General features: G+C 44.4%; 1 protein-coding gene across 10 annotated transcripts in view; it reads left to right on the top strand.

The window, feature by feature from the left end:
• ARHGEF9 (Cdc42 guanine nucleotide exchange factor 9) overlaps nucleotides 1–25,475 on the top strand; it is a 221,650-nt gene that overhangs the window by 118,166 nt on the left and 78,009 nt on the right. The window contains exon 1 of one of the 10 annotated variants that reach the window (XM_027784195.2): nucleotides 19,642–19,762. The exons of 8 other annotated variants lie outside the window; for them this stretch is intronic. In XM_027784195.2, coding sequence (XP_027639996.1) covers nucleotides 19,724–19,762 — 39 coding nt within the window. In that variant the 5' untranslated portion in view covers nucleotides 19,642–19,723. Of the gene's footprint in view, nucleotides 1–19,641; nucleotides 19,763–20,064; nucleotides 20,191–25,475 lie in introns of those variants that run through there. One more of the 10 variants, XM_027784200.2, reaches the window with a different exon arrangement.

A 25,475-nucleotide genomic window follows, 5' to 3' on the forward strand; every position in this document is an offset into this window, starting at 1 on the left:
ATTTGGTCAGCCGAGGTGCTAGAAAGACAAGGCTATGGAGTCTTACCTGTGTCGAGCAGCTTCAATATCTTATTTTTAAAAAGGCTCCTATATTCATTACCAAGAGTATCAGGTTCTTCTTCTAACACAAAAAAAGCCTTAATTCATAAATAATTCTGTCCAATCCTATGCTACTTATTCATAAACTCTGCCTACTTTATGCTGATGCATAAATAAAGAACAGACCTTTCCCCATTTTCTTTACCTGCAGTAGCACCAGCCATTTTAAAACTGTGAGCTGAAACTCCAGGGTTCTTGCTAATCCTGATGGACCTAATGGGGGAGAACGCTGGGGAGGGCTGCTGGGAGTCTGGAAGTGAGCCCAAGACCTTCAAAACCATGAACCAGATTCTCAGTCAACTAAGACTTCTGAGCTTTTCCTGATTTGTTAGGAAGTCACAAGATTCTTAAAGCTATCAGATTTTAATTTTTAATCTTAGACTATCATGTATTGAAATAAGATATCAATAATTTAAACCTATCCACTTTCGTGAGAATCATTTTGATAGTAAGTAATAGTAAGTATGCAACCAGTTTCTGGAGGAAAACATAAAGGTTCAGTCTCTTTCGAGTTTGTATTAATTAATATGGCCAGGCATTTGCCTATTCCCAGGGTGTTTGTAAGGTGCTTTCTACACACACTCACTGCCCATCCAAACCCAAGAAAAGGCTATTTTTTACTACCTGATGTAATTAAAAGCAAAGAATGTAAAATGCTTACTGGCTGTTGCATGCTTACAGACACACATAGTGTATGACAAGCCATTGCTTTGCAGCTACATACATCAGAGTTACCTGCACACAGGTGCAGGGAGTGGGTGGATGTGTAATCCTGCATCTATGGAGCAATGTAAAGGTGATGCTCTGTGCATGCAAGAAATCCTGAATTGTGTGCTGCTTCAGAGAGCCAAATATATACATGTTACTGCATATGAATTTGGACACATGGGATTCTTATATGTATGGTTATTGCATGTACAGAGACAGAACTCTTCTGCTCATGGATTTACACAGTGATGCCTGCCCACTCTGACACAGATCCATGGTATTTTATTGTTGCTTTGAAGGCTGTTTCTAAAAATTCCCTGGCATTTATCCAAAAAGAGTGCCAATAGCCTTAAACTCAACTCACTTCCTTTACATCAAATCACGAAGCTCATCAATAGCAATCTCAGACTCCAGCAGGGAACACAAAGGCATTTTGCATTTGACACCCTCAATAGCCCTGTGGTAAATAGGTCATTACTAATACAACAGCAGTAATAAACTACAATGTATGAATTTAGAGACTTAGAAACGATGGTGTTTGTGGTCCTTTTTCTTTGGTAGCAGATATTGTTTCTAGTGCCAGCAGAATAATTTAGGTAATATTTTCTTGTTCTTTTTTTTGTGGAATCAATGAGCAGCATTTTATCATAGGTTTGTGTCTGGGAAGCGACAAATGCTCAGGTTCTTTTGCACCTCTGTGGCTACTTTTGTTAACTAATGTAAACTTAAAAAGACAAGGTGAAACCCAGGAGATCACTGCTGCTAGTCCTGTCACTGCAGAGTGGAGCTCTGATAGTTTGTTGGAGCCTTTTCCCAGCAAGTTGCTCTCAGAACCTTTGGTTTTTCCAGCAGGAATACCACATATAATAGAGGGACTCAAAGGGGCCAGTTTTACCTTTAAAGTCTAGGTTTAATTTTTTCTGTTAAAAAAAATGTGTTTCGACAGTTTGTCACATCGGCTCAGCCTGCCATGTCGTGGGCAGTGAAGTGTTAGGAAGGAAAAGCAAAAAGTATTTTGATGAAAGATCAAGTCAACTCACTAACGTTTTTTGAACATCTCCTGTGTCGACCTTGGTCCGCACAGACACATGCCTGCTCCTCTGGCTCTCGTGTCTCTGGAAGAGCTTTTGGAGGTGCTGAGAGGATCGCCAGGCAGGATTTGGGGAGATTTGGGTGAAAGTTTTGAAGGGATTTTGCTGGAGGTTTGTGCTTTGCAGCAGAGACATTTTGCCAGCTTCTCCTGAATTGAAGTCTCCATCATGTGTTTATTTTTGAACTGAGGAGGAGGGAAGGAGGGAGGTATCATCATCAGGCATTCTGATAGCTATGGGGAGTGGGGAGGGCAAAGTATGTGTATCGCAAGAGACCCTAAATCGCTGTGCTCAGGTTCAAGAAAAGCCTAAACCCGGTCTCTCTTGTGGTTAGTTGTTGATTTTTTTTGACTAGACAAACATTTAATTGTTTTACCTTCATGCCACTGTTGAATCAACTGAGAACTACAAAAGATAATGTACTTCTATTTTTATATCTTATACTAATGAAACTCAGGTTAGAATTTCCCCCTGTATGATTGGCTAAAACAAGGTAGGAAAAATTCAGAAGGGGAGGAGGAGGGAGTGAGATGCTGAACATTTAGCAGCATGTGTGTATGTGGTTTGGGGAAAATGTGCAATGCCTTAGCAAAACAGCACTTGGAAAGCAAGAAGAGAAGCATTTTATTTATATAAAATTATCACTAGAGGAAGGGCTTCTCTGGGAGGATCTGTGGCACAGGGTGGATTGAGGCAGCGGTGTTGTCAGGACTGTGCTGCTGGCTGTGATTTCTTGGCACTGCTGCTGAGCGGCAGGGCTGTGCACTAGGGCTGTGTTGCACAGCCCCTAGCCACCAGCATGGTCTTGCTTGCTTTCTGTAAAGCATCCGCTTTGACTTGGCAGGATTCAAGCACTCCATCAAAAGTTCATTAGTATGTTCAGTTAGAGGCACAGGGCTGCCTACAGCCAGCTAGCAAACACTAGGAGGAGGAATATAATGGACCAGACTAGATCAAAGAGAGCTAAAAATGTATAGTGACTTTACTATTAGCAGAGAAATTGCTGCTGAGGAGAGTGCAGGTAGTGGTGCGGGGGCTTAGGGCTGACCTGTGATGACATGTTAATCTTAACCGCAGTATTTGACATCGGGGCACTGCAGTGATTGATACCTCCTAAACACCTTAGCTGGATGGCTGCTAGATAGCACTGTGTGAACTGAGGGCTCCGTGCTTCGGCTTAGCTAAGGCCGTGTTTGTGGTTCAGCATCAAGATGAAAATCAAGCCTAAAGTCTCTGTATCTGATAGCACGTTCTCCAGCAATTTCAGTCCCAGACAGTGGAGATTCAGCCTCGCTGCTTGAAATCGGGCTGCGCTGGGAGTCAGCCTGGTAGGATTTGGTTTGCAGCTATGATGAAATCAGAAATTAGATCTGGGGTTGTGTGTGGAGCAACCCATGTAGGCAGTTGTTTCAGAGGTGAGAAACTGCTCCTAAACTGCTCAAATGCTTCTGAAAGATTCAAATTAAAGGTCTGAGGATTTGACATTTTCTTTCATAATAAAAGAGAGGGAGTAATCAACATACAGAGCTGGTGAGCGATTTTATTAATTTGCTGAACTGCAGTGCTGTCATTCAGTGGAAAATAAGACATTGGGGTCTATTTGTGAAACATGAGTGGGGAAAGTAAAGTATACATTACAAAAAAGCATCATTCGCTTAGGTTTTCCAGCAGCTGATTTGAGCTAACCCAAGGGACCTGCAGGCCCTGAGTCCTCAGCGTCCTTGCTTACATTTTGGGAGTAATAATGTGCAATATATGCACCTCAGAGAAACCAGCTGTGATATTTCAGTACTTGACTAGTTGTGTCATTGGTTCGACCTCCTTTGAAGAGGACAAAGAGAGGATATGTGCCCAGTGAGAAAAAATAAGGGAACTGAGGAGTGTGCTTGAAGAGTCGCCCTCAGAAAACAGAAGATCTATGTAGGAATTTGTCCTCTTAAAAGGAGCCAAATGTGGAATGGTGTTTTATAGTGCCCATAAAAAAAGCTGTTAATAAAATTAATCTGGAAGGGAAGGGCAGCACAGAAAGAAAGATGAAATTTTACAACCCTAACATACAGTAGATGAAAAGTGTAAATCCAGCCCTGACTGGTAGTGTCTGGAAAGCATTACTGTTTGACCCCAAATAATGTTGCAGCTTCAGTCCAGCTAGACAAATACCCACACCACCACCACCATTACCATAATTCATGTCCCTGTTTGAAGATATAGTTGTCAAGGACAAAGACTGAACTGCCTTGGGCCCAAGAGATTGCCTGTTGTCTCTATCAGTAAATTGGTGTGGTACAACCTTGGGCTGCTGCAGCTACTTTATGTTGTGTACGTATTGCAGGACTTCAATCTACCAGTGAAACAACAGTGTGTCTGTAAGGGCAGGAAAGGGGAGAAAAAGGGAAGGATGAACCACTTGGATCAATTCAGAACACACATTATGGGAAATATGACCCTACATGCACATAGGAGATCTATGGGAAAAGTAAAGACAAGGCAAAATGCACAGCATGATCGTGTGTGGCACTAAGGTTTGTCATCTGATGCTGTTAACCCATCATGGGACCCTTCAGACTTATTTTAGCTTTTCAGGAAAAGTTTATCTCAAGAATGCGAACAGCTTAGAACATCAGGAAAGCAGAAAAAAGTAAATGGCACGAAGTTAATACAGGAAACGGTGAACTCTTGTGCACAGGAAGCACAGAACTGACAGCTGGATCCCTGATAAAAGCTAACGGCTGAGGCTTCCCTGGGTCACAGGAACTGTGTTTGTGCTTCTGGCCTTTTAAAAATTGAAGCTTGAAAATCTGGAAGAAATAGACTTTTTATTTGGTTAGTGTTTTGGACCTATAAAACTGAAAGTCATAATACCCTGTAAAACATTTGAGGCAATTTGGGAATATAGCATTCCTTCTTAAACTCTATGGGTTTTAGAGACTTCTTACGTTTTCATAGCAGTGTAGGGGTATGACCGCTATAATGTTCAACAGGGTACTTGAAAAACTGAGACCAATTTAACAAGAATAGTTGCCGCCTTGGTGCTTCAGCTCTTCCATTTCTTTTCTGGCTAGAGTTAAGTTCATAATGGTCTAACTGAAACTTTTAGTTGCTAAAGAAGAGATTGGTGTGGTCTGGGCATCAGGGGACTAGTTTATGACATATTTTAGCAGAACCATTTGTCCGTGGCTGGAATGACAAAGTATAATGTCATAACTACAGTATTTTGAAGTTCAGAAATTGTCAGTCTTTGCATATTTTCAAGGTTATTTTTGGCCATGATAACAAAATATACAGTTATTTGGGAGTTTAAGGGAATACAAAACCCTGTGGATGAAGAGGAGACATACCAGTTGTTTGCCAGCTGATGTTACCTGACATCTCGGGGGTAGCAGTGTGTTTGCAACAGGCCTAAAGCGAAGACCCAAGTCCAAAGCATGTCAGCTGCAAGCCTGAAATCCAGCAAAAGAGATGTTTTTCTATAGCTGGAATTTTGAATGCTATATGTCTGAAAATTGGAAGAACCAGTTTGTTTAAGATAAGAAAAGGTGCACATCAGAACTCTGTGACATGCTGATTTTTCCTCCTCCAGAAGGCCAGGTTTGTCTTCTGTCTTATTTTCTCTTTGTTTCTAAATTAAATTTGCCTAGCTTGTAGCACCAGACAGAGGATGCTGGTACTATAGCATCTGCAAATAGAAGACTCAGTTTCCTGCACTCTTTTCCCGTTTTGTGAATTTTGCTGCTGAAGTGCTATGTGGCTGCAGGATGAGCACCAGTCCTTGCACGAATGTATCTCAGAGACACTTTGGAAGAGAAGCCAGAATAAAATTATTGCATTTCTTTAAAACATAGTATTTCCTAAGGTGAAATAAGAATGTGGCTGCCTTTCTCTTGCAAGAAGCTCAAGTGAGATTTTAGAGACTGGAAAACGGTGTGCTGAAGGAGTTTTCAGTCTTTTAACTTTTCTGTAATTGACAAATAATGCTTTACTGTTCAGTGCAGAATGGTGAGTTTCTTTAGGGGTCATGTAGCACCTCACTTTTTTTAACAATGCCTTACTGGTGAGTTGAGTCTGAACTCAGAGTTAATTACTGTAATACTTTCTTCCTCCAAACCCTCCATCCCTGAGGCTGGTCCCTAGCAAAGCTGGAGAGTGGGCAGCCTTCAGCCTCTAGTAATGACTACTCAGGACTGGTGCATGTTTCAACCAAAGAAATTCAAGAGGTATCTTGATACATGTAAGAAGGGAGAAAGATTTCCACCTTAGGTCTGGCATGTGGTTATTTTGAAGCCACAGCTGCTTGGACGTGTGGTGGTATTCTCAGCAGCACTGTGAGGCTGCCTGCAGAAGGACATAGGTAGGAAATGCAGTGGCACCGCTCACATTACCCGTAAGTTAAGATAACATCCTCTCCTGACATCCATGATCCTTTATGTCAAGGTGTTTGGAAGATAGCGTCAAAAGAAGTGGTTTGGTCTGAAGCTTGTTTAGGGAAGTAATGCTTTCCTGAGAGAAGGGTCTGTCAGGCTGGGAGGGGATGCTGGCACTGTTGCAAAACTCAATGTCTTCCCTTACTTGATAGGGTTAACTCATCTGCACTGGTGGTGGGATTTATCCGCATGCTCTGGAGGCAATGGCACAATCCTAGGTTGTCCCAGGGAGCTTTGCTCGTGCACGATTATCTTTGTTTGAAAGCAGGAATTAAATTACGTTTCTGAAAACCCTAAACATCCAGGCAAAACCTACTGGCTGGGTTGTTTTGCGGGGGTAAAGGTGTCTGAGTAGTCCGGGGAGTTGCTCTTCCCATCAGAGTGATGCAAACCCCACTGTGAGGTCTTGTGGGTGGTGGCGGAGAATGGGAAAGATCAATCTTAAACTGCAGCTAGCCCTGATCAAGATGCTTTCTGCTGCTCTCTCACAGAGGATGGGCGCTCCCGGGCTGGCATGTCACTCGCCAGAGCCACCGCAGTGCTAACATCTTTGGCAGACAACCAAGCCGACTGTCCACCCCAACTGTCTCTTTGTCCTTCCCCCTCCCCCAGCTGAGTTTGAGCTTGGTTTGCTCTGGGTTCATTAATATGTTAATCCTCCTGCTAGGCTGCACTAGTCCCCACTCGCCAGGCTTGTGGCTAATATCCGCAGTTGCTGCAGGAAAAAGGTGATTGCCTTTCTGTGTCATTAACACAGCGAAAGAAAGCAACTGAGGTGTTTGGTCTTGATGGCAGAGAGGTTTTGGAGGTGTGTGTGCCATTTCTTTGGGGTCTTCATTATGTTCTATGTAAAACTCTTAAATAGTGAATGGACAATGACTGTGTAATTACTGTCATGGTACCTTCATCCTGCTTGCGGTCTTTCAGAAGCAATGCATGCTTGTGCCCCACCTATGCACACATGTGAAAATTTTCTTAGTATTTGCAAATTAATGAAATCAACAGAGGCTTAAAAGCTCAGAGCAAAGCTCTGTTGCTAATTTTCCAGAAACACCACTGAAAGAAAGAGAATTTCACGCAGGACACTAAAAAAACACTCAAAAAAGCAAAGAAGGAAAGTCCCTCCAGGTTTCAGTTCAAGAATTACCCTGATATATCAGCTGCCTACTGTTTTCTCTGCAAAGTATCCCTTGGGTCCCTCTCAGTCCGATATTATTTCTAGTACTGAGATGGGAAGTGGAGTGGCGGCAAACAAGGCACCTTTTTAGCAGGAGCTGTTGAGCTCTGCCGCAGGAGGACCAGCAGCCTGGCAGCTCGGGGAGCCGGCACCAGGCACAGCTCCTGCTCCTTCCCACTGAGCAGCATCCAGCTGGTGGGGAGCCGATAGGTCTGCAAGCTTGTTTTCAAAGGTAGTAATCTAAGGTATCAAGCAGCAGAGTTTAAAAATAACAGAAAGAATTCTCCCTTCTACAAGGCACAAATAAAAAGAGGATGGTTGAGATAACAGTGATTTAAAAACTGTTACTGCCTCGGGTGCTGCAGTGGAAGGAACTGCACATGCATAGCAGTTTTCCCCACGGACAGCAGGTGCTTTCCTCATCGTCCAGCTGGGGGAATCCAGTTTTCATTTTCATTTTTCTGTAACGTCTTCAGTTTTTCTTCAGTTTCTTTATTTTTCTGTAGCATTTTTAGGATCATCCTGTGCTTGTAAGCCCCGCTGTATGTATTTGCAGTATGAAAAAAGCAAGTTAGGGGGTGTGTGTGGGAGGTTATATTGTGTTGAGCTTAATTTCTATTAAAAATCCATGCTGGTAAAGAAAAGGAGTTTCAGTCATGGCTGAAGCAAGGGATTTGGGATGAGATACCGTAAAGTGCTTAGAAGCTTAAAATGCAAGGTCAGTAGCAGTTCATGTGTCTGAGACCTGTGAGCTGTGTACGGACCCCTGCGTCACTTTAGGCACCACAGAGAAATTTGGGGGTTTTAGGGGGGAAACAGTAGAAGAGTCATGCTGAGTGATGCTTTGCAGCCCTGCTCTGAGCTGCCCCGGGGAGGCCAGAAGCAGCTGCGGTGCTGCTGCCTCATAGCTTAGTGCTGGGATGTTTGTCTTGAGACTGTAAGGTATTTGGGATGGATGTACTATTTTGTGAGTATTTTCATCAAGGTGCAAGTAGCATTACACAAACCTTGGTGGTGGCAGGGAGTGAGGAGCAGGTAGAGTTAGCCAGTTACAGCTCCTCTACAACGACATTTTCAGAGCAGCCTCGTAAAGCAAACTCCCAGCTCTGTCCGAAGCAAGTTTCTGCACGCTTGAATCATCTACATGCATAAGTATAAATCTGCGTTTCCCAGTAAAGCTCTGTCAATAAGAGTACTGCATCTTCTAGTGCAAGGCAATGCTTAAATTAAAGCTGCTAGAGAAAAGACTCGTAGGAAGAGCACTAAGCAGAGAGGGGAGATAAGGAGAGCATCTGAGCTGCAGAGCTGTCGGCACGCAGCTGATCTGCAGCTCCGAGCTTGGGTGATATCACGTCTGCGCTCTGCCTGTGGCTGCCTGAGACTCGGGGCTTTGCGGGGAGAATAAACTGGTATAGCATCCAATCTGCTCAAAATAAAGGGGGATTAAATCCTGGAGGGAAGTATCAGGAGGGTTTTTTGTCTCTTACCCAGGAGCTTTGCAGTGGAGGCACCTGGAAGTTGACGGACACACTCAGTAACTCTAAAATAAAGACACAGAAGTAGAAGTAATTGTTAAGGCAGTGCTGAGCAGGGCTGAAGGGAAGTCAGTTGGGGCACACGGCTGGTTTTGCTGTGCTGTCTTACCTTCATCTGTGTCCTGGTGCTCCCTCCCCAAGCATGTTCCTTGTCTCTTAGGGCTGGTTAGTTTTGGTGGTATTTACTGTTTTCAGGTTAGACACATGAACAAAAATCACTCCTCTAGGAGAGAATGACAGGCCATAGGCCTTTCCCCCATTTAAAAGTGTTCCAGAGCTGCAGTAGCCCAAGCTGGTCTGAAAAGAGAAGCACTCATCAACTAACCAGCTTTTCAATGGTTACACAAGGGAAGAGGATTTCTCTTTGGATGCAGATCCTCAAATCCCTGCTGAGAAACCGAAACAGCTGTGTTGTGTCAGGTCACTTGATCCGAATGACTGTCTAGCTTCTGCTTTCCTCTTCACATTTTGGGTTTTTTTTGCTTTAACCTTTGTCTTTCCCTGTCCCTTCCTTTGGGCTGGGTCCTGGCCTCAGTCACAGCAGTTAAATCTGGGGTAACTGCTTTGTGGATGAGACAAAGAACTGGCTCCAAACATGATAGTGGAGTATGTCTGGATCTGAGTTTTGCTGATGGATACTGTCAGCCCCTGCAAAGTGTTGGCTTTGAGAGGCAGAGCCACACACCTGCATGAGCCACTAAGCAATTTTATAAAAGTTTGTTGGTACTTTCTGTACAAAAGACATATTAGAAAGTCTGTAAGCACTGCTTTGTGTAAGGAAATTATATGGTCTGAAACATCTGGATACAGCTGATTGCATAAGTGTGTGTCTCTGTGTGTGGGTGTGTACCGGTAGCTTTGCATGGGAGTGTATAGGATTTGCAGTGCATGTATGTGGACATTGGTGTGTGTGCATGTATATTATTTATTGCTGTTTTTTCCAGTGTGGAATACTGCACATGGCTTTTATTCTTATTAGTAAGGGGAGAATCAAATTTGGCTTGGATACGCACAGAAATGTCTGGGAATTATCTAAGTATAATCATACCTTTTCTCAAATTCGGATGACCTGTCTGCCGCCTTCATTTCCCTTAATTCCTAGTCTTCCCCTGATATTCTTCCCTTTACCAGAAATCTTGCAGGAGTAGGTAACCCAATCCTACCCTGGGACAAGAAGACCCGGTCCTGGTCTCATTCACACTTACATAAACCAAAAATAAAATCTATTGGAAATTGGGAAATCTAGCATATTGACATTGATTTCCCAACTCTGCTGGTGATTTCTGGATTCCTGTCTACTTGAAACTGGTCTGAGAACTATTAATTCAGGAAACAGCAACCTGAACTTAATAGGGTTAATTATATTGACCTTAAGCCTTTGTTAATATAAAGCTTAGTGCCCTTGGTTTGAGGAAAGCTCTCTCAGAATTGACTACGTGACATGAAAGCTTCATGTTCTCCTGTCCTAAGCAGAACCCAACATGCGCTGGCACTGGGGCTTGGGAGATCCAGCTCACTGTTCTTCTGACAAAAGATTGTCTTTCCAGAAGCTGAGTCTTTCTGATTTCAGGTTGTCCATTCAGTTGGGCTTTGGAGACCAACCATGGTTTAGCATTTCTGTTCCTTGCTCTTCATGCGGGTTTTTTTGACCCTTGTATTTTTTAACAGGAAAGCAAATTGCTGAAGAAACATCAGCCTGTGAAAGAGTTTCTGGAGCTTTTAGCACAAGCCATGAATGTTTTTCCCCAGAGTCTGAAGGGTATTTTGAGGAGAGATTTGAGCTTGATGGGGATGTCAGAGAAAGTTTCAAAGTATGGAAAATGTTTCTGTCTTTCCTTAAGTGCAAAAATAACTATTTTTTCAAAAAAAAAAAAAATTATGCGGGTGGATTGCTAGAATGATATGAAAGGATGGAGAAACTTGGCAGTGGGTATTTTTTTCAGCTTGATTTCTTCAATGGTTTTGTCAAATTCAGTTTTCTTAATGTGGATGCTCATGGGGAGGCTGAACTTCCCCACATGTCCTGCTCTTGTGAACCTGAACATCTCTTTCTTTTTCTTAAAGACAGAGGTGGTGTAGGTCAGTACTCATTACACAGATGTGCTGAGCTGTAGCAGTGGCTGAAGCTGGGGTATGAGTAGAGAGGAGGGTCTATCAGTGTGGGAAGAAATCCTGTCCTGGACTAGCAGGAGGTGTTTTGAGGTGGGATCATTGTGTATCGCTAGTGGGAAAGCACTGCCCCATACACCTTTTACTGCTTCTGTGTGGAGCAAGAGGACTTTCTGCAGAAGCAGGTTCAGGGCTGGTTCCCTCTTCAGGCAGCTTTGACATGAGCTGGGTGCATCCCTCTGGAGTGAGAGAAGATGAAAAAGTTTTGGGGTTTGGGTTTTGGTTTTTTTGGTTGTTTTTTTTTTTTTAATTAAAAAAAGTCTTATCTGTCTACCTCCTTCCTAGTGGAGAATTTGTACGTGCAGGGGGAAGGTGGCTGCACTCAGCATGGTGCATTCACTGGGGTGGCTCTGAGTGGTTGGGCTCTACCTGTGGTCGGGCTCTACCTGTGGTCACTGGTATTTCACAGGTTGGAACAGGCAAAGTTGTTTCTCTTCCAAGGACTGTGGGAGTAGGGGGTATTTGCCTTGGTTTGACACACTGAGATGACGTGCTGGTAAGTGCCTGGTCTTGCATTCCTCAGGGGCTGGCTTATCAAGGTGCAGACAAATCCCTGCTTTTATTTCAGGTTTTGTTTGCTGGGGGAAGCTGTGATTTTGTTCCACTTCTGAAATACCTTCATTAGTCTGGTGCTGAGATTTGGGTCTAATTTTACCCAGATAGTGAAAACAGACTATTTAAAGAGGTGGTTTAAGCCTTGAATTTTTCTGCTTCTTATATTAGCAAAGAATATGGAATATTACCAGGGTAACCAAATAACCAGACAGCAGATTTGAAGTTACTAGCAGCACACAACAGCAGAGAGCAGTGTGTGGCTCACAGGGAGAGCAGTGCCTGCTGCAGCCTTCTGTCATGCATGCAGGAGGAAGACTGAGCTGTATCAGGGTGATCAAAGACTGACGATGAGCTGACAGTGTGATGTGGCCGTAAAAAAGCAAGGTATGATCCAAGGATGTATTAGAGAATGAATTTCCAGTAGAGATTAATGCCGCTGTACCAGACAGTGGTGCAGCCTCACTTGGATTAGAGTAGATTGTTTGGTTGCCAATATTCAACAAAAATGTATTCAGCCTGAACAGGGACAAGGACAGCCGGGGGAGTGCAGGATCTGTCTGTGAAGGGTAAGCTGCAGAGTGCCTTGTCTAGCCTGGCAACGTGGTGGCTGAGCAGGAGCATAGCTGCTCTCCACAAGTGCTCTGAGGATGAAGACCTGCTGAGCAGAACTGCTTAAGATGAAAGAGCGAGTAGGTATTGGACAATCACAGCAAAATATGGGCTCTTAGTTAGAAGGCGGTCTCTGATCATCAGGCAGGAGTGTGGTGGTGGAGCAGCCTCCCTTAGGGTGGCATAGGGGTAAAAGCCCAGGAGGGCAGAGGCTCAAGAGCAGAGATCCCTCCAGGTGCAGTCGTGGCAGCTGAGGGTGTGTTTGGGACCCTTCCAGTGCAGCCTTGCCACAAAGCTGTTGAAAGCAGTTAGTGGCTGCAGGCTTTTAGCTGGCCATGGCTTATTGATAATTAATGAAAATGAGCACCTGGGTCTGATCATGTGCCTTAACTTTTTTCGTATGTGTACAGCTCAACCTCTTTTTCCTCACTTTGATTCCTGCCCGTGTCCTAAAATTGTATTTGCTAAAACATCAAGAAAATGGGAACCTGCCCTCAGACTCATATATAGTCCTAATGTCTAAGTCTTTAGAAGGTTTTTCCAACTTCTATTGAGTCAAGAGACATCAAAGCCTCCAGCAGAGGAGCAAATCTGGCTTCAACATGTACCCCAGGTAGTGGTACCTGTTGTTGTACCTGTTGCAGGGCTCTAGTCCATGTTTTACCAACATGGTAAATTATGTGGTGTTAACTCATATTGCTGGGTTTCCATGGCAACCTTTCACTAATTAATGCCACAGTAGCGAGGGAAAAAAATCTGTCCTTAATGATGAATTAATTTGACAAGATTATTGTGGTAAGAGTTCTGAATAGACACTCTGAAGGTGTATAGTGGGGATGTGAGCACACTCATTGCTTATAAGGAGAATAACTGGGAAAAAGAGTAATATGTCTACATTATTCTGACCTTGTGGCATTCAAACTGAAATCTTTCTCACAATTTGGAAAGGGTTTGCAGTTCAGAAGGAAAAAAAATAATCCTGAAAAATGTCTAAGAGCATAACTCAAATGGTTATGCTTTTTTGTTCCTTTTTTTTTCTTTTTGTAAGACACTAACTCATTTTTTGGTGTTTAAGAGATTGAATAAAAGCTAGGTGAATTTAAGAAGTTAAATACTTGAAAGATTCAGAAAATTCACATTAAAAATGACATTATTTTATGTCAGAAAAAAAACAAGTTCCTCGTGATTTTTCCCAAATTTCAAACCCCTCTGCTCTTTCTTGCTCTAATTCCCCCAGCAGTGTGTGTGGGAAATCAGCTGTTAAGAGGTGGGCCCAAATGAAACCATAGATCGAGCCTGTTGTTTTGAAATTCAAAAAAGAACAAAATGCAGCCTCACAGCGTGGTCCTGACCGCTGAAGCAGTGGCCTTGGAAGCACATTAGCAAAAGTAAATCAGGAGTGAGAAAAACAGCAACTTTCTGATGTGTGTTGGATGGAGGTGAGTCATGAATGTGGATTCCCATCAGTGGTGGCAATTAAACTCCTTTAGTACTTTGTGCACAAGGCAATGGGTTAAGTCACAGTGTCCTGGCTAAATTCTTACTTGGATAATTATATTTAGCCTTCCTGAATCGTCCCCTCCTGCAGTTTTAATTAGACAGAGCTGTGGCTTACGAACTTCTGCATTGCATGGACCACAACCTAATAGGGAGTTTGGTAGAGACTTGTCATCCTACCAGTGATCTTGTGACTGCCTCCCATCCTGTTGTGACTGCAACAATTACTCGGAAGAGTAGTGTTAGGAAAATAATGAGTGTATTTTAGCTGCTGTTTAATGAGATTTCACTTTTGGAAGTGAGGGCACCATGCTGCTAACCAGCTCTTTGCAAAACTGCTGGCAAGCACCCTGTGAATCTGCTGTACCCCTGGCCAGAGCCTGCAAACTGGCAGGGTCTTGAGTTTGCTGGATTGTACCTCCCAGGGTCCTGCAGGGCTAGGAGAGCACTTAAAAGTTGTCATAGTGGCTGTGTTGTTGAGGAATGGAGCAGAGAAGTAGAAGGTTTTGCAGTCTTTCTGCTTTTGGTCTCTGTGACTGCTTGGGAGCAGCCCTGGGATGGAGGTGGGCGCGAGGTCCGGAGGATTTGTCTGCTGTGTGGTACTGCTGGGCTTGTCCTCTGCCCAGCCCCATCCAAACACCGCAGCCTTCATCCCCCAAGAGGTCCTGGGGTCTCTGACTGCTGCTACTTGGAGGTTTTAAACCATCTACAGCTGGGGAATGCATTTTTTTTCTCCCTGTGGCCAGCAGCAGCAAGGGTTGTGCGGAGCACGTGGCTTCAGGGCAAAGCAGTTTTCTCACAGGAGCCAGCACAGCCAGGGCTGTCGGCAGGAGCACTTGGGGTGTCACTCAGCTAGTGGGGTTATCAGCGGCTGTAGGTTTCAGGGAAATTGCAGCTTTGGCTGCTGTGGAGCATACCTGTGGCTGGAGAGCAGGGGACTGAGCAGGGGCAGTGGCCAGAGTGCCATGGGATCCTGCCATCCTAAATAGCCTTGCCCCTCATTTTGCAGAAATGGCAGAAGTGGCTGGGCACTGCAAGGTGGTGCCTTTCTTGGTGATAAATGTATGCTTCCCTGGAAAAACTGTCCTAACATATCTATGCACAGGTCTCTGCTTGGTACCATGGGTCCCCCAAGCCCGTGCACAGCTGTGCCAACAGCTTTGCATGAGTGCGTGAGCTTCTTGAAAATGTGTTCCCAGTGTCCAGAGCTTGCAGAAAAGTAAGCACATTTGTTTTCTCTTTACATGATTGCCCCTGTGAAACAGGCGTGTTGCATCAAGGAACACCTTCCTTTCCCCCTGGATAGCTACTGCTATCTGAGAACAAACATGGCAAAACCTGATACCAGCACACAGTCTGTGTTTTAATTCCTCCAGGTCAATTTAAGTGCAAAAAATATTCACAGTTCCCCCTCTAACACTGAGTGACCCAAGAGGAAGGGCCTGGGGGGCTTTATACAGTGTAAACAATGCTGTAAGTTGTCACTAGTGAGAGTGCAGACACCTTTATTGAGATTTTCTGTAGTATTTATATATATTCTTATCTAATTAAGGCTGTTCTGGGCACTGAAATGACCTGCTTCGAAACCTTCACAGATCTCCTCTGGACTTAATTGGCTGCTGACTTGAGTTGTTAAAAGTTGCTTGAGAGGCTGAACTTCCAAGGATTATAAATAACAATGGAGATGGGATTATTTTTGTTTTTTTAAGGAGGGAGGAAAGAGAATGTGTCTGAGTACCTGCATACATTTTAGGACAAGTAAGTTCTCAGAAGAGTGCAAAAGGAGAGGCTGCATGCACAAAAAGTCACAGTCCCTTCAGCACAGCAAGGCAGAAGAATTTGAGGGAGTTACTGTGGCAAATTGCCTTGAGCTTTTGACAGCACCATGTTATCTCCAGCACGGAGGCTGGGGCTGCTGTGGAAGAGGTGTGGGTCTGCAGGATGGTGGCCTCTCCACTGCCGTTGCAGTGAAGCAGACCTTGCACTGGGGCATCAGTGGCATGTGCTGGCATCAGAGGAGTGAGACTGCCTGCCTTGCTCAGTGTGCTGCAGCTTAAATGGGAAGAACGTTTGGGTTTTCCAAAATGAGACTTATTTGAGAGCAGATCTGGAGAACTAGTCACTCTGAGACTGTTTTCTTACGTGAACAAATATTGCTGGTCTGACAGCGCTGCTGTTGTGCTGTAACAACACTATCCTCCTCCTGTCACAGCCCAGTTAATGGCAGTACCTCTGCAACAGAGATGGTATGAAGTATGGGCCCACTGTAAACATCAGGGGTGCTTTTGGTCCTTGTCTTACATCACCAAGGAGACTTGCAGTGGTCTAGCCGTGGACTGCAAAGTCATAAAAGAGCCTGTTAGTATGCTTAGCCCATCGCACGGTCGCTCTCACCTGGGCACGGCTGCTGGCACTGTTGGGCTATGTCCACAGTCTCCTTCTGTGAATCTTGCATTTGAGAAACTTCTTCTGGGTAGTCACCCACACCCAAAGCTCTTCGTGGACTGGAGAGGTTCAGGTCTCCTACCTGTCGTAGAGGTGACAGCAGTGAGGCTTTCTTCCATCCTACCAGGCTCTTTGGCTGTAGCTGCACACGTGCACTGCCGTGCTTGTGCTTGGCCGCCTGTGCTGCCCTCCTGCCCTTCCTGGGCTGCTACAGCTCTTGTGCTGCTTCCTCCTTTTGGATGAAGTTATTTATTTTTTGTTCAAAGGCTTCCTTGTCTTGTAGATCCTTTGTTTTAAATCGTTTGTTGGTGTTTTCATTTTAGATAGCTAAAATGGAGCCTTTCTCCACTTCAGACTTCTAGCTCTACCCATTATACATAAATAATACCTCTCTTGGAACTATTTAAATTGTGTTAGCACAGTCTCTGAAATGGTAGTTTAGCTGAGCTTTTAACAGGTTTAATCTCTTTCTGGGTATTAATCCTTCCAGAACCTCTGATAAAATTTGTTGCTTTTCTCTGAATCCCTCCCACGCTGTCAATATCTGTCTGAAATGAGTTGCTTTGTGCAGAATAAGCCATGGGAGGAGGGGCTGTTACAGCGTTTTACAGATCTTGCTCTCATTTCAGTGTATTTCAAACTCCTCTCTGATTTCCTGCCACTGTTGCTCCTGTGATTCCTTGCCCTGTGAGCATCTGTCCCATTGAATATGGGTTTGGAATGGGTTTGCCTCCTGTTTATTAGCTTTATTTCTCAGTTCTCAGATATACTTGCAAGGTTTTCCTGTTTGATATCATCAGAGAACGTTAGTGAATAATACCACCTCTTGCACATTGCAATGAAGATGTAAAGGTACCAAAGACGGCAGCAGATGTTGGGTCCCATTTCTAGTTTCTTGCACTTGTTTTTTCTTGCTTTTCACTACATCACAGGATCCCTAAACCTGTGTGACAGCAAACTCAATCTGTGATCCAGGTTATCAAAGACTGCAACTGAACTGGAGGGGAAATTACCTTTTTTTTCAATTGTGTTACTGTAGAAATGACATGCTCTCCTATGAGGCAGTAGCAGACTTTGGGCAGCCTCTTCTATCAAGTATCGGGTCTGAAAAAAACAGGAATTGAGCTGTGAAACCATCCAGCACACCTTTGAGATTTCTGACCTCTAGAGTTGGGTTTGAACCAGCCATCTCCTGCTCAATTCGTTAGTGTCTCAGCCTGAATGTAATGTCCTGCGTTGGTACTGTTAGTGTTTGGGCTCCCACCAGTCAAGGTGCTTCATGGGCAAGGAAACAGCAAAGTCCCTTGACTGTGGAGCTGATGAGAGAGAACCTCTGTCTCTGTTCAGCTGAACCACATCCTCAGAGCCAAACCCCTCTGAGCTGGAGCCGAACGTTGTCTCTAAGTGTCTCCTTGTTCAAATATAAACACAAGGAAAAATCCCTCTGTGGTTTTGAGATGTCCAGGTTCCCCCTGATTCCACCTATTATGAAGGAAATAGCAAGGAGAAGGGTTTTTTTTTCCTTCCGTGTTTGCTGTGCCACATGCACTGTTGCACATTGCACCCCTTGGCCATGTGTATTGCCACTATGGTCAAATTTCTCTGCTGTATCAGCTCTTTTCCATACTTCTTCCCTTTGGATACACTTCCTGGATGTTCCAGCTCTGCGGTTTTGAATGAAGGCCGCTAGCATCTCAAGCAATGCTGGCCACAAAAAATAATGTGAAAATTTCTGAGAGTAGGATATTATTATTTCTATGCCAGTGCTATAGGAGAGAAAAGCAATGAGATGTGAGGTGTGCAGCAGAAATGGAAACCTGTGTGAGAGAGATCACATTACATCTTTCCTGTTTCTTTTTCTCTGAGTGGACCATAAAACAGAAACAAATCAGGCAGTTGGAGCTCCTGTCCATTTTCATAGGGCTTGTTTAAATGAGATTTACTTAGACTAAAAGCTCCTTGGAGCCACTTAATTCTTCTAGGTGGAGTACATATCTAGGCCAGTAGTAAAAATTCCTTAGCAGATGTCTTCAGGAGGATACTCACCAAGTATTTTCCCAAAGAGAACATCTTGGATGCCTTCAAAAGTCAGTATTGATTCTTAATTATACTAGATTAGATAGTGTGGACAGGGCTTGGCATAGCATTTTTTAAAGCCTTGGGAATATTTGGAAGTTGCTCCAGTGATGAAAAGAGAAAATAAATGGTCTGCAGAGCAGTGAGGGGTACACACTCTTGTTTTCAGCAGTTAGTCGAAATAGCTCTAGCTGAAGTTTTTTATTCACTATCAATTAATGTTACCTCGTGTGGCACTGTTCATGGCACAAAGCCTGTGAATTCCATGAGTAGATCCCAGAGCCCTTGTAGCTGGTGCCTGTATGTTTACATTTTGCCTCTGTTTGCTCACCGCCTTTCTAGGAGCGGTGTCACTGCAGTTGGCATAGGTTTAGGCAACACATCTTTCCTATCTGTACTCATCATTTCCCATCACCTTTATCACTTTGCCAGGCTCACATGAGCATGATGCAATTGGTGTGAGCTGCCCACCATGCACTATGACCGGGAGAATTCATGCTCAATCATGACAGTTCCATTTGGGCAAGTTCCAGTCTAAATCCGAGTCGAGCTGTCATGGTGCACCCTCAGAACTGTCTGTACCTGTGTGTAGCAACCTCCCTGGACTGACACTCATATTTTACACTAGTTTTGCTCTAAAAATTTTCCCCTAAAAATGGAAAGCAGCACTGAAATTGGGTGAGACATCAGACACTGGGGTTTATATATTCCTTGAAGGAAGAACCCAAGCCTTGATGAACATAGGCTCACAGGTGTTCCCATTGGCTTTAGTGTCACTGTTCACTTGGGTAAGGACAGAGCCTTACAGCACAAACGAGGCTGACTGTGCTCAGCAGACAGTTAGGCAGGATAGTATTACAGGGAAATAAGAAAAGTTTAGATTGCTTTGAAGATCTGCATTGAGAAATTGCTTTTCTTCAGAGAATGAGCCTAGGTGTCTCATCTTCCTGTGCTCTTGAATACCATTTCTGAACTCTGAAGCCAGAGCAGTCTTGCATTTAACATGCTCCTTCGAGTACAAACCATGACCGTAAGTGCTCAGCCCATGGGTTGAGGGTTATCTGACTGCTATAAATGACTGCATTTCTAATGGTTATCCTAAGCACGCAAGGAAGAGAGTCCAGCCCAGGCAGGAGCTCTGTGTGGGGAGCTAGGGAGGACCGGCGCAAGCAATGCCCTGTGATTTTCCTGCAAAGCAATGAGGGCTCACTCCAGGCCTCTCCAGGTCAATGACATGGCACAGGCCAGGGAAAGGAAAGATCTTCCATACCAGCAAAGCCCACGCATCCAGGGATTAGCTTCACATGAGTTGTACTGCTGCCGGTTCTTCTGGGGTGAATCATGTCCAGTACAAGTTGGATGTTTTCCACCCAGAGGCTGGTATGTATTTTTTATACACTCTATTTGCCTTTCCCCTCAGATTTGAGAGTTGACTTTTTTTTTTAAGTGTAGGTGTTTTAGAAGTAACGTTTTGGTTCACCTTTAGAGTTACTGTTTGACTTCTTTGTTGTAACATGTCCTGATTAATGATTAATTGCAAAGGACATGTTCTGACTCCAGCCTGTGTCCTGGGGTGCTTGTCGCAGCAATGATGCACTAGGTGATTATTCACTACCCTTAACCTGACAGCTGTATTTCTTTCTTTGACTGGTTAATGACCTTGACCAGGTACACGTGCATTTGTGTAGATGTGTGTGGTTGTAGGGCGTTGGGGATGTGCAAATTTTCCTTCTACTTGCATGACCTTCATTTTACCTAAGTAAGGAAAAGGAACTGTTCCATGAACAGATGGAGCGTTATTTCTAGAGGTAGGTGAATAATGCAGAAATTTATTCATTTAAAACCCCTTCAGACAACTCAGATGTTTGCCTTAAGATAGTGTTGCAAATCCTAGTGCAAATATCTGCTCACATGAATGTTCAATCCAGCTATCTTGAAAATTGTGTGTGAATGCGATAGTCATCCTGTCCAGGAACAGAATAGTGCTAGGTGACTTAATTGATCCATTAAGGAAATTAGGAATAATCACTCTTTTAAGCAGTAGTTACAAAACAGATAGTTTGTAATCAGTGCATAGCCAAGTCAGACTAAAAAAGCTTGTCAAATTGTAGCAGGTAAAAATAATAATACAAAACCCAGTCTGTTCATGGATAGTTCACCAAGGAGGAAAGACTGCTAAAATCAGCAAACGTTTGCTGCAAATAGTTTGCTTGGCTCTTGTTGTTCCTTAATGAATCAAATCTATTAGGCAGGGAAAACATCACATTGTCTTGAAAAACAAATCATATTTGGATGCCTCTTTCCATGCATTTGGACCCATTTTAACATGAACACACTAATTATGCTGTGGAGATGATTTTGTTATGGCAGAAATGAAAGCGAGTTTGCAGCTATAACTATTCAGCCATGAAGGGCTGGAATAGGTATATGGGGAGAGATGCCTTTTAATTCCATTGCATTTCTTTTTAATATTTGTATCCCTTTACTTCACATACAGCTTCAGAAAACGTTTCTGTTCTCTTGGGTGCAGAGGCAAAGGGCCTGGCTTTTAGGTCTCTGCAGCCTCAAAACTGCCATTTGTGTCAGAGGGACTTTGCCATCAACCAGTTTGCAGAATCCCGTCCATGGCCTAATTTGTACACAGATGGTAACAGGCTCACAAAATCCCAGTCTTCATGACATGCTTTCTGATGCACAGGGAACTCTATGAGTCATATTGCTCCAGCTATGGTCTTTTTGGATGGAAATTATACTTTTAGATATATACTGTGATTACATACAGCGGTGATGGGCTCATTTGAAGGAGCTGGAATGTAAGCCATTAAGTTGAGTGGCTGCCATTATGTACTGTGTTTGCCAACATGGAATAGACAATGATATTTCATCTGTGACAACTTTGCCCTCTAGACTTTGAATAGAATTATCTCGGTGTGTAACCGTTTTCTTCAGCACCATCCAGGTGACAATTTTGTTATCCTAGACAGCAAATGTGGCCTTTTATGAATCAGATAGGATGGACAGACTGGGACAAGATTTGCACGTGTCTTGTGCAATGTGACCTGGAGAGAGGGGAAAGGGACAGTTATACAGTAAGTGAGGTGACACCGGTTTGGCATGGTGGAGCCAACTGCACATCACACCTTACTCTCCGCTGTGCTTTGGCAGCAGCATTTTGCATAAGCTAAAATAAGAAACATCATGGCAATGGCTTGACTCACTCTTAACAGGCGCTTGGGCAAAGCTCCGGGGGTTTCGTAGCTCCTGCCGTGACTGAGCTGCACAGGAGTTTGCGTGCAGTGCAGGGCACTGTAGGCTTGTGTGGCTGCAAGGCAGCCGCCAAGGTGGGAGATGGGCAGCGAGGGGGTGCAGGAGTGTGTGCTGGTACTTGCAGCTGCTCTCTCACTGTGGGCAGAGATAGCTGCTGTCTCCCAGAGCAGCCCAGGAGGCTGTGGTGGTAACTGGTGTTTCAGAATGGGTGGTGGTGACTTGAAACAAGATTCAATATTACGGGCTTTCCACCCTTTTTAATTGGAAGCTGAGAAGCGTAGATCCAAGCTGCAGTTCCAGTTGAGGGAGAGGCTTGTGGCAAGTGTCTGCTTGGAATTACTCCTGTTAAAGAGGATGTTTTGGCTGTGGCAGTTTTCCATAAAATCTGAGAAGCCATCAGAGAGTGCCTTTCATTCATTCCTAACCTGAAGTGAGGAAAGCAGCTTAGAGGTGGAAGGCTGCATATCCCCTTGCTGATCTGGCCAATCCGTGTAATAGGCTTACAGGGTCCGATGACAATCTGCAAGAGTTACGCGCATTTAACTAGCATCAATTTATTACCTTAACTGACAAGACAGCCTTTTACATCCAGGATTGTCTGTTGAGCTTTTAGTAGGAAAAAACCTATGATAATGCAAAGTCAATTAGATGGGAATGAGAGTATCGTGCCAGATACCTTTGTTCCCTTGGTTTCAACAGTGAGGTATCAGGTATGTGCTGTGATATACACCCCACTGTGCCACCCCTCTTCCTTCCAGTGCCCTGCATGCTACTTCCCCAAAAGCAGTGGTCACAGCAGGGTTTGCACTATGTTAAACGCTTTCAAGATCTGAGTGATACAGTGCATATAGCAAGACATTCCTGGGCTGCGGAGGCTAGGCCAAGCCAGGGTGCTGTGCCAGCCCTGGGCACCACGGGCTGCAAGCTCAGGGCTTCGAGAGCCAAAGGATACCACAGGCTTTGGCTCAACAAGCGGCTCAAGGAGGGAAGCTGTTTTACATTGCTTACTTTGAAGTCCTGCCTGTTTGCCCTCTCAGGAGTTGACACGGATGGAAGGTGAGATGTAAATGCAAGATGTGGTTGCTATAACGACTTGAGCGCTGTGCTGAGTCTGTTGTGCTGTGTTATTGATTGCGTGCATGGGGTGGTGGCGAACGGAGGCTGGTCCCCTGGGTGTTTCCTTTGAGCTCAGGATGCCTCTCACTGGTTTTTGGTCCAGGTGCTGTAATGCTGAAAGACTTGAGGAAGACTTGTGGTTTTGCCGGAATAATCTCTTGAAGATCATTATGTAGGGGGTTTGTCTGGCCATTTCTTCTTCCGGGTGCTCATCCTAGTTTTTCCTCTTGCTGCCTGAGACAGAAGCAATGGAATTTTCACTGCATGGCTCTTGGTTTGCACCAGAGCAGCTGGACAGGCTCTGCTTTCCACTGGCTTGGCTGGCAGTCAGCCAGCTGAGCCAGGGCTGTCACTGCCCCTGCAAAGTCACCCGAAGCCAGGGGTGGTTCCTGGGGGGCCATGTGTTGTTTCTCCAGCCTTTGCCTACTTTGTGCTAGCATTTAATTAGACTTTTCTGAAAGCTTAGTGTCTGCAAAACAATGTGTAGATGGTATTCCCCTCTTTGTGCTCATCTACCAGTATGCCAGTCCTTGACTGTATCAGACGTGAGCTGCAGTGACTTACGCTAAGAAATCAAGAGGTCATAACAGCAAATAAGGAGCCCGAGCGGTGAGTGTAATCAGTGTAATACATTTGTCTGGACTTTAATCCAGCCTGGGCACTGATTTGCACAAGCAACAGACACCACTTCCCAAATTCTCATCAGTTACTAAAAATACCTCTCTCTCTTCTTTTTTTTTTTTTTTAATGATATCTTGGCCTCGTACTACAACACTGATACGTGAGAATTATGCATTATGAAGCCTGTTGCTGAAGATGTGTTTTAATACGTTGTGGTCTAATGCGACATAATCCAGGCATCTGCTATGTTTTTAAAAGGTGTTTTAAAACACATTGCAGTGATGGATAACATGAAGGGGCTCGTGCTGTGTGCTCCTTGTACTTGGCCATCCAGGAGTAATATTTCTGTTTTGTATTAACAGCCCTGCATTTGAATTAGTTTCCTTTCGTGGTTTTTAGACCCTGGCCAACTGTGTCAGCTTTTATAGGACAAAGTATCTACTTATGCTTTCATTAGTTCTGATCTGTCACTATTTATTTCACTATGAATGCCTGATTCTGCTACACTCAGTAGTCCTGGTGCATATGCCTGTGCGTGCGCAGCTGTGAGCCTATGTGCCATTGCCCGCTGCTAAGCAGAGCTGGGATGGCTTAGCTGTGTGTCACCAGCTTTGTGGTGGCTGGTGCCCGTTCTCCTGCAGCTTCAGGGGTAAAGCCTCCACGTCTGGGATGAACAGATCTGTCTGCTGCTGTGTTGTGTTGAATAATGCAATCCACTGGGGCTAATTTCTGTCATTTGCTCCTTAATACCTTTTTGCTTTGGAAACTCCCATGCCCCGGAGTAACAGGTGATGTACATCTTAAAATAAATAATCTCTAAACCATCAAGCACTCTTGCCTTCCTCAGAGCAAAAGTCATCTCTCCCTGCAAAACCGTTCAGTTGTTCAGAGGAACTCAGTTTGCCTACAGTCAGCCAGTCTGCTCTGTGGGAGAGAAGACTTTTGCTTTGCAATTTCAGTAAGAACAAGCTTCTTGGGTAAAATGAATCTAGATTTGGCATTCCTGACATTTCCAGTCAAGTCTTGGTTATCCGTGAATGGGCTGTGAGGTTACGGATTAGCTACACCATGGGCATAGGGATGCTCAGGGTGATCTTGGTGCAGCTGAGTGCTCTATGCTGTACCTCCTCGCAGGGTCCCTTAGCTCAGGGCTCAGTGCTCCACAGCAGCCTCTTGCCCTTCACTGTACATTCTCAGAGCCTAATTTATATATATTTTGTAATATCCGTTTTGCTTATCTGCGTTATTCTGCACCTTGGGTAATTGAGAGATAACTGTATCTGTCTTCCTGAGTCCTGCAGTGGTCTGTACGAAATGCTTCGATGTTATCTGGCACAATGTTTGCTGCCGCAGCGAGCAGCAGGGCTGGGCTGATGCTTTATTAACACTGGAAACATTGCTTGGTAATCCTGACTGCTTCCCCCACCCGTACAGCGTACTGCAGGCTCAGCCCAGTATGATTAAACTGGGCATAAATCAAAGCACAACTTTAGCCCACTGACCACAGGGCTTCCAGTACAGCTCTAGGTGTTTGAGGTAGTTACGGCCGTCATTGAGGAATGTGAGGAGTCCCTTCTGGGGTCAGAAAACTGGGATTTGTGCAGATATTTTAGGTTTAGAACTTGAAGAGTGTTTAGCCATTTGTTCCCATGCACTGTAACGAGGGATCCCTGCTGACAGCCTGGCTTGGCCCCAGGTCAGTGAGGTGCTGTGGGCTGCTCTGCTGTGTTTGACGGAAGGTGCTGTTTTCCCTGGAGCAGTTGAAACTTTTGAGTCCCAGAACCAATCTCATCATTTATCTGAGTTAAAAGATTATGGTTAGTGGTTATTTTTAATTACTCTATGTGAAAGATATGTCATCAGGCAAGGGCAGGCTTAATGTGCCCAGTTCGCAAAAGGGATTGGAAAGCAATTATGGTGACATACGTACCATCAAAGTGGAGGGCTCACTGGCGCTCCAGAGCCAATTAAAAACTGCACGGGCAATGCTAGTCCTTTTCCTCATTCACTCTCAGCTCTCCAGTTACTGTATGCAGCTCTGTGTTGCAGCTGTTAATAGGAATGGACAATAACCATAATAAGATGGACA

This window comes from Falco peregrinus, chromosome 13 (assembly GCF_023634155.1).
Source record: "Falco peregrinus isolate bFalPer1 chromosome 13, bFalPer1.pri, whole genome shotgun sequence".
Taxonomy (NCBI): domain Eukaryota; kingdom Metazoa; phylum Chordata; class Aves; order Falconiformes; family Falconidae; genus Falco; species Falco peregrinus.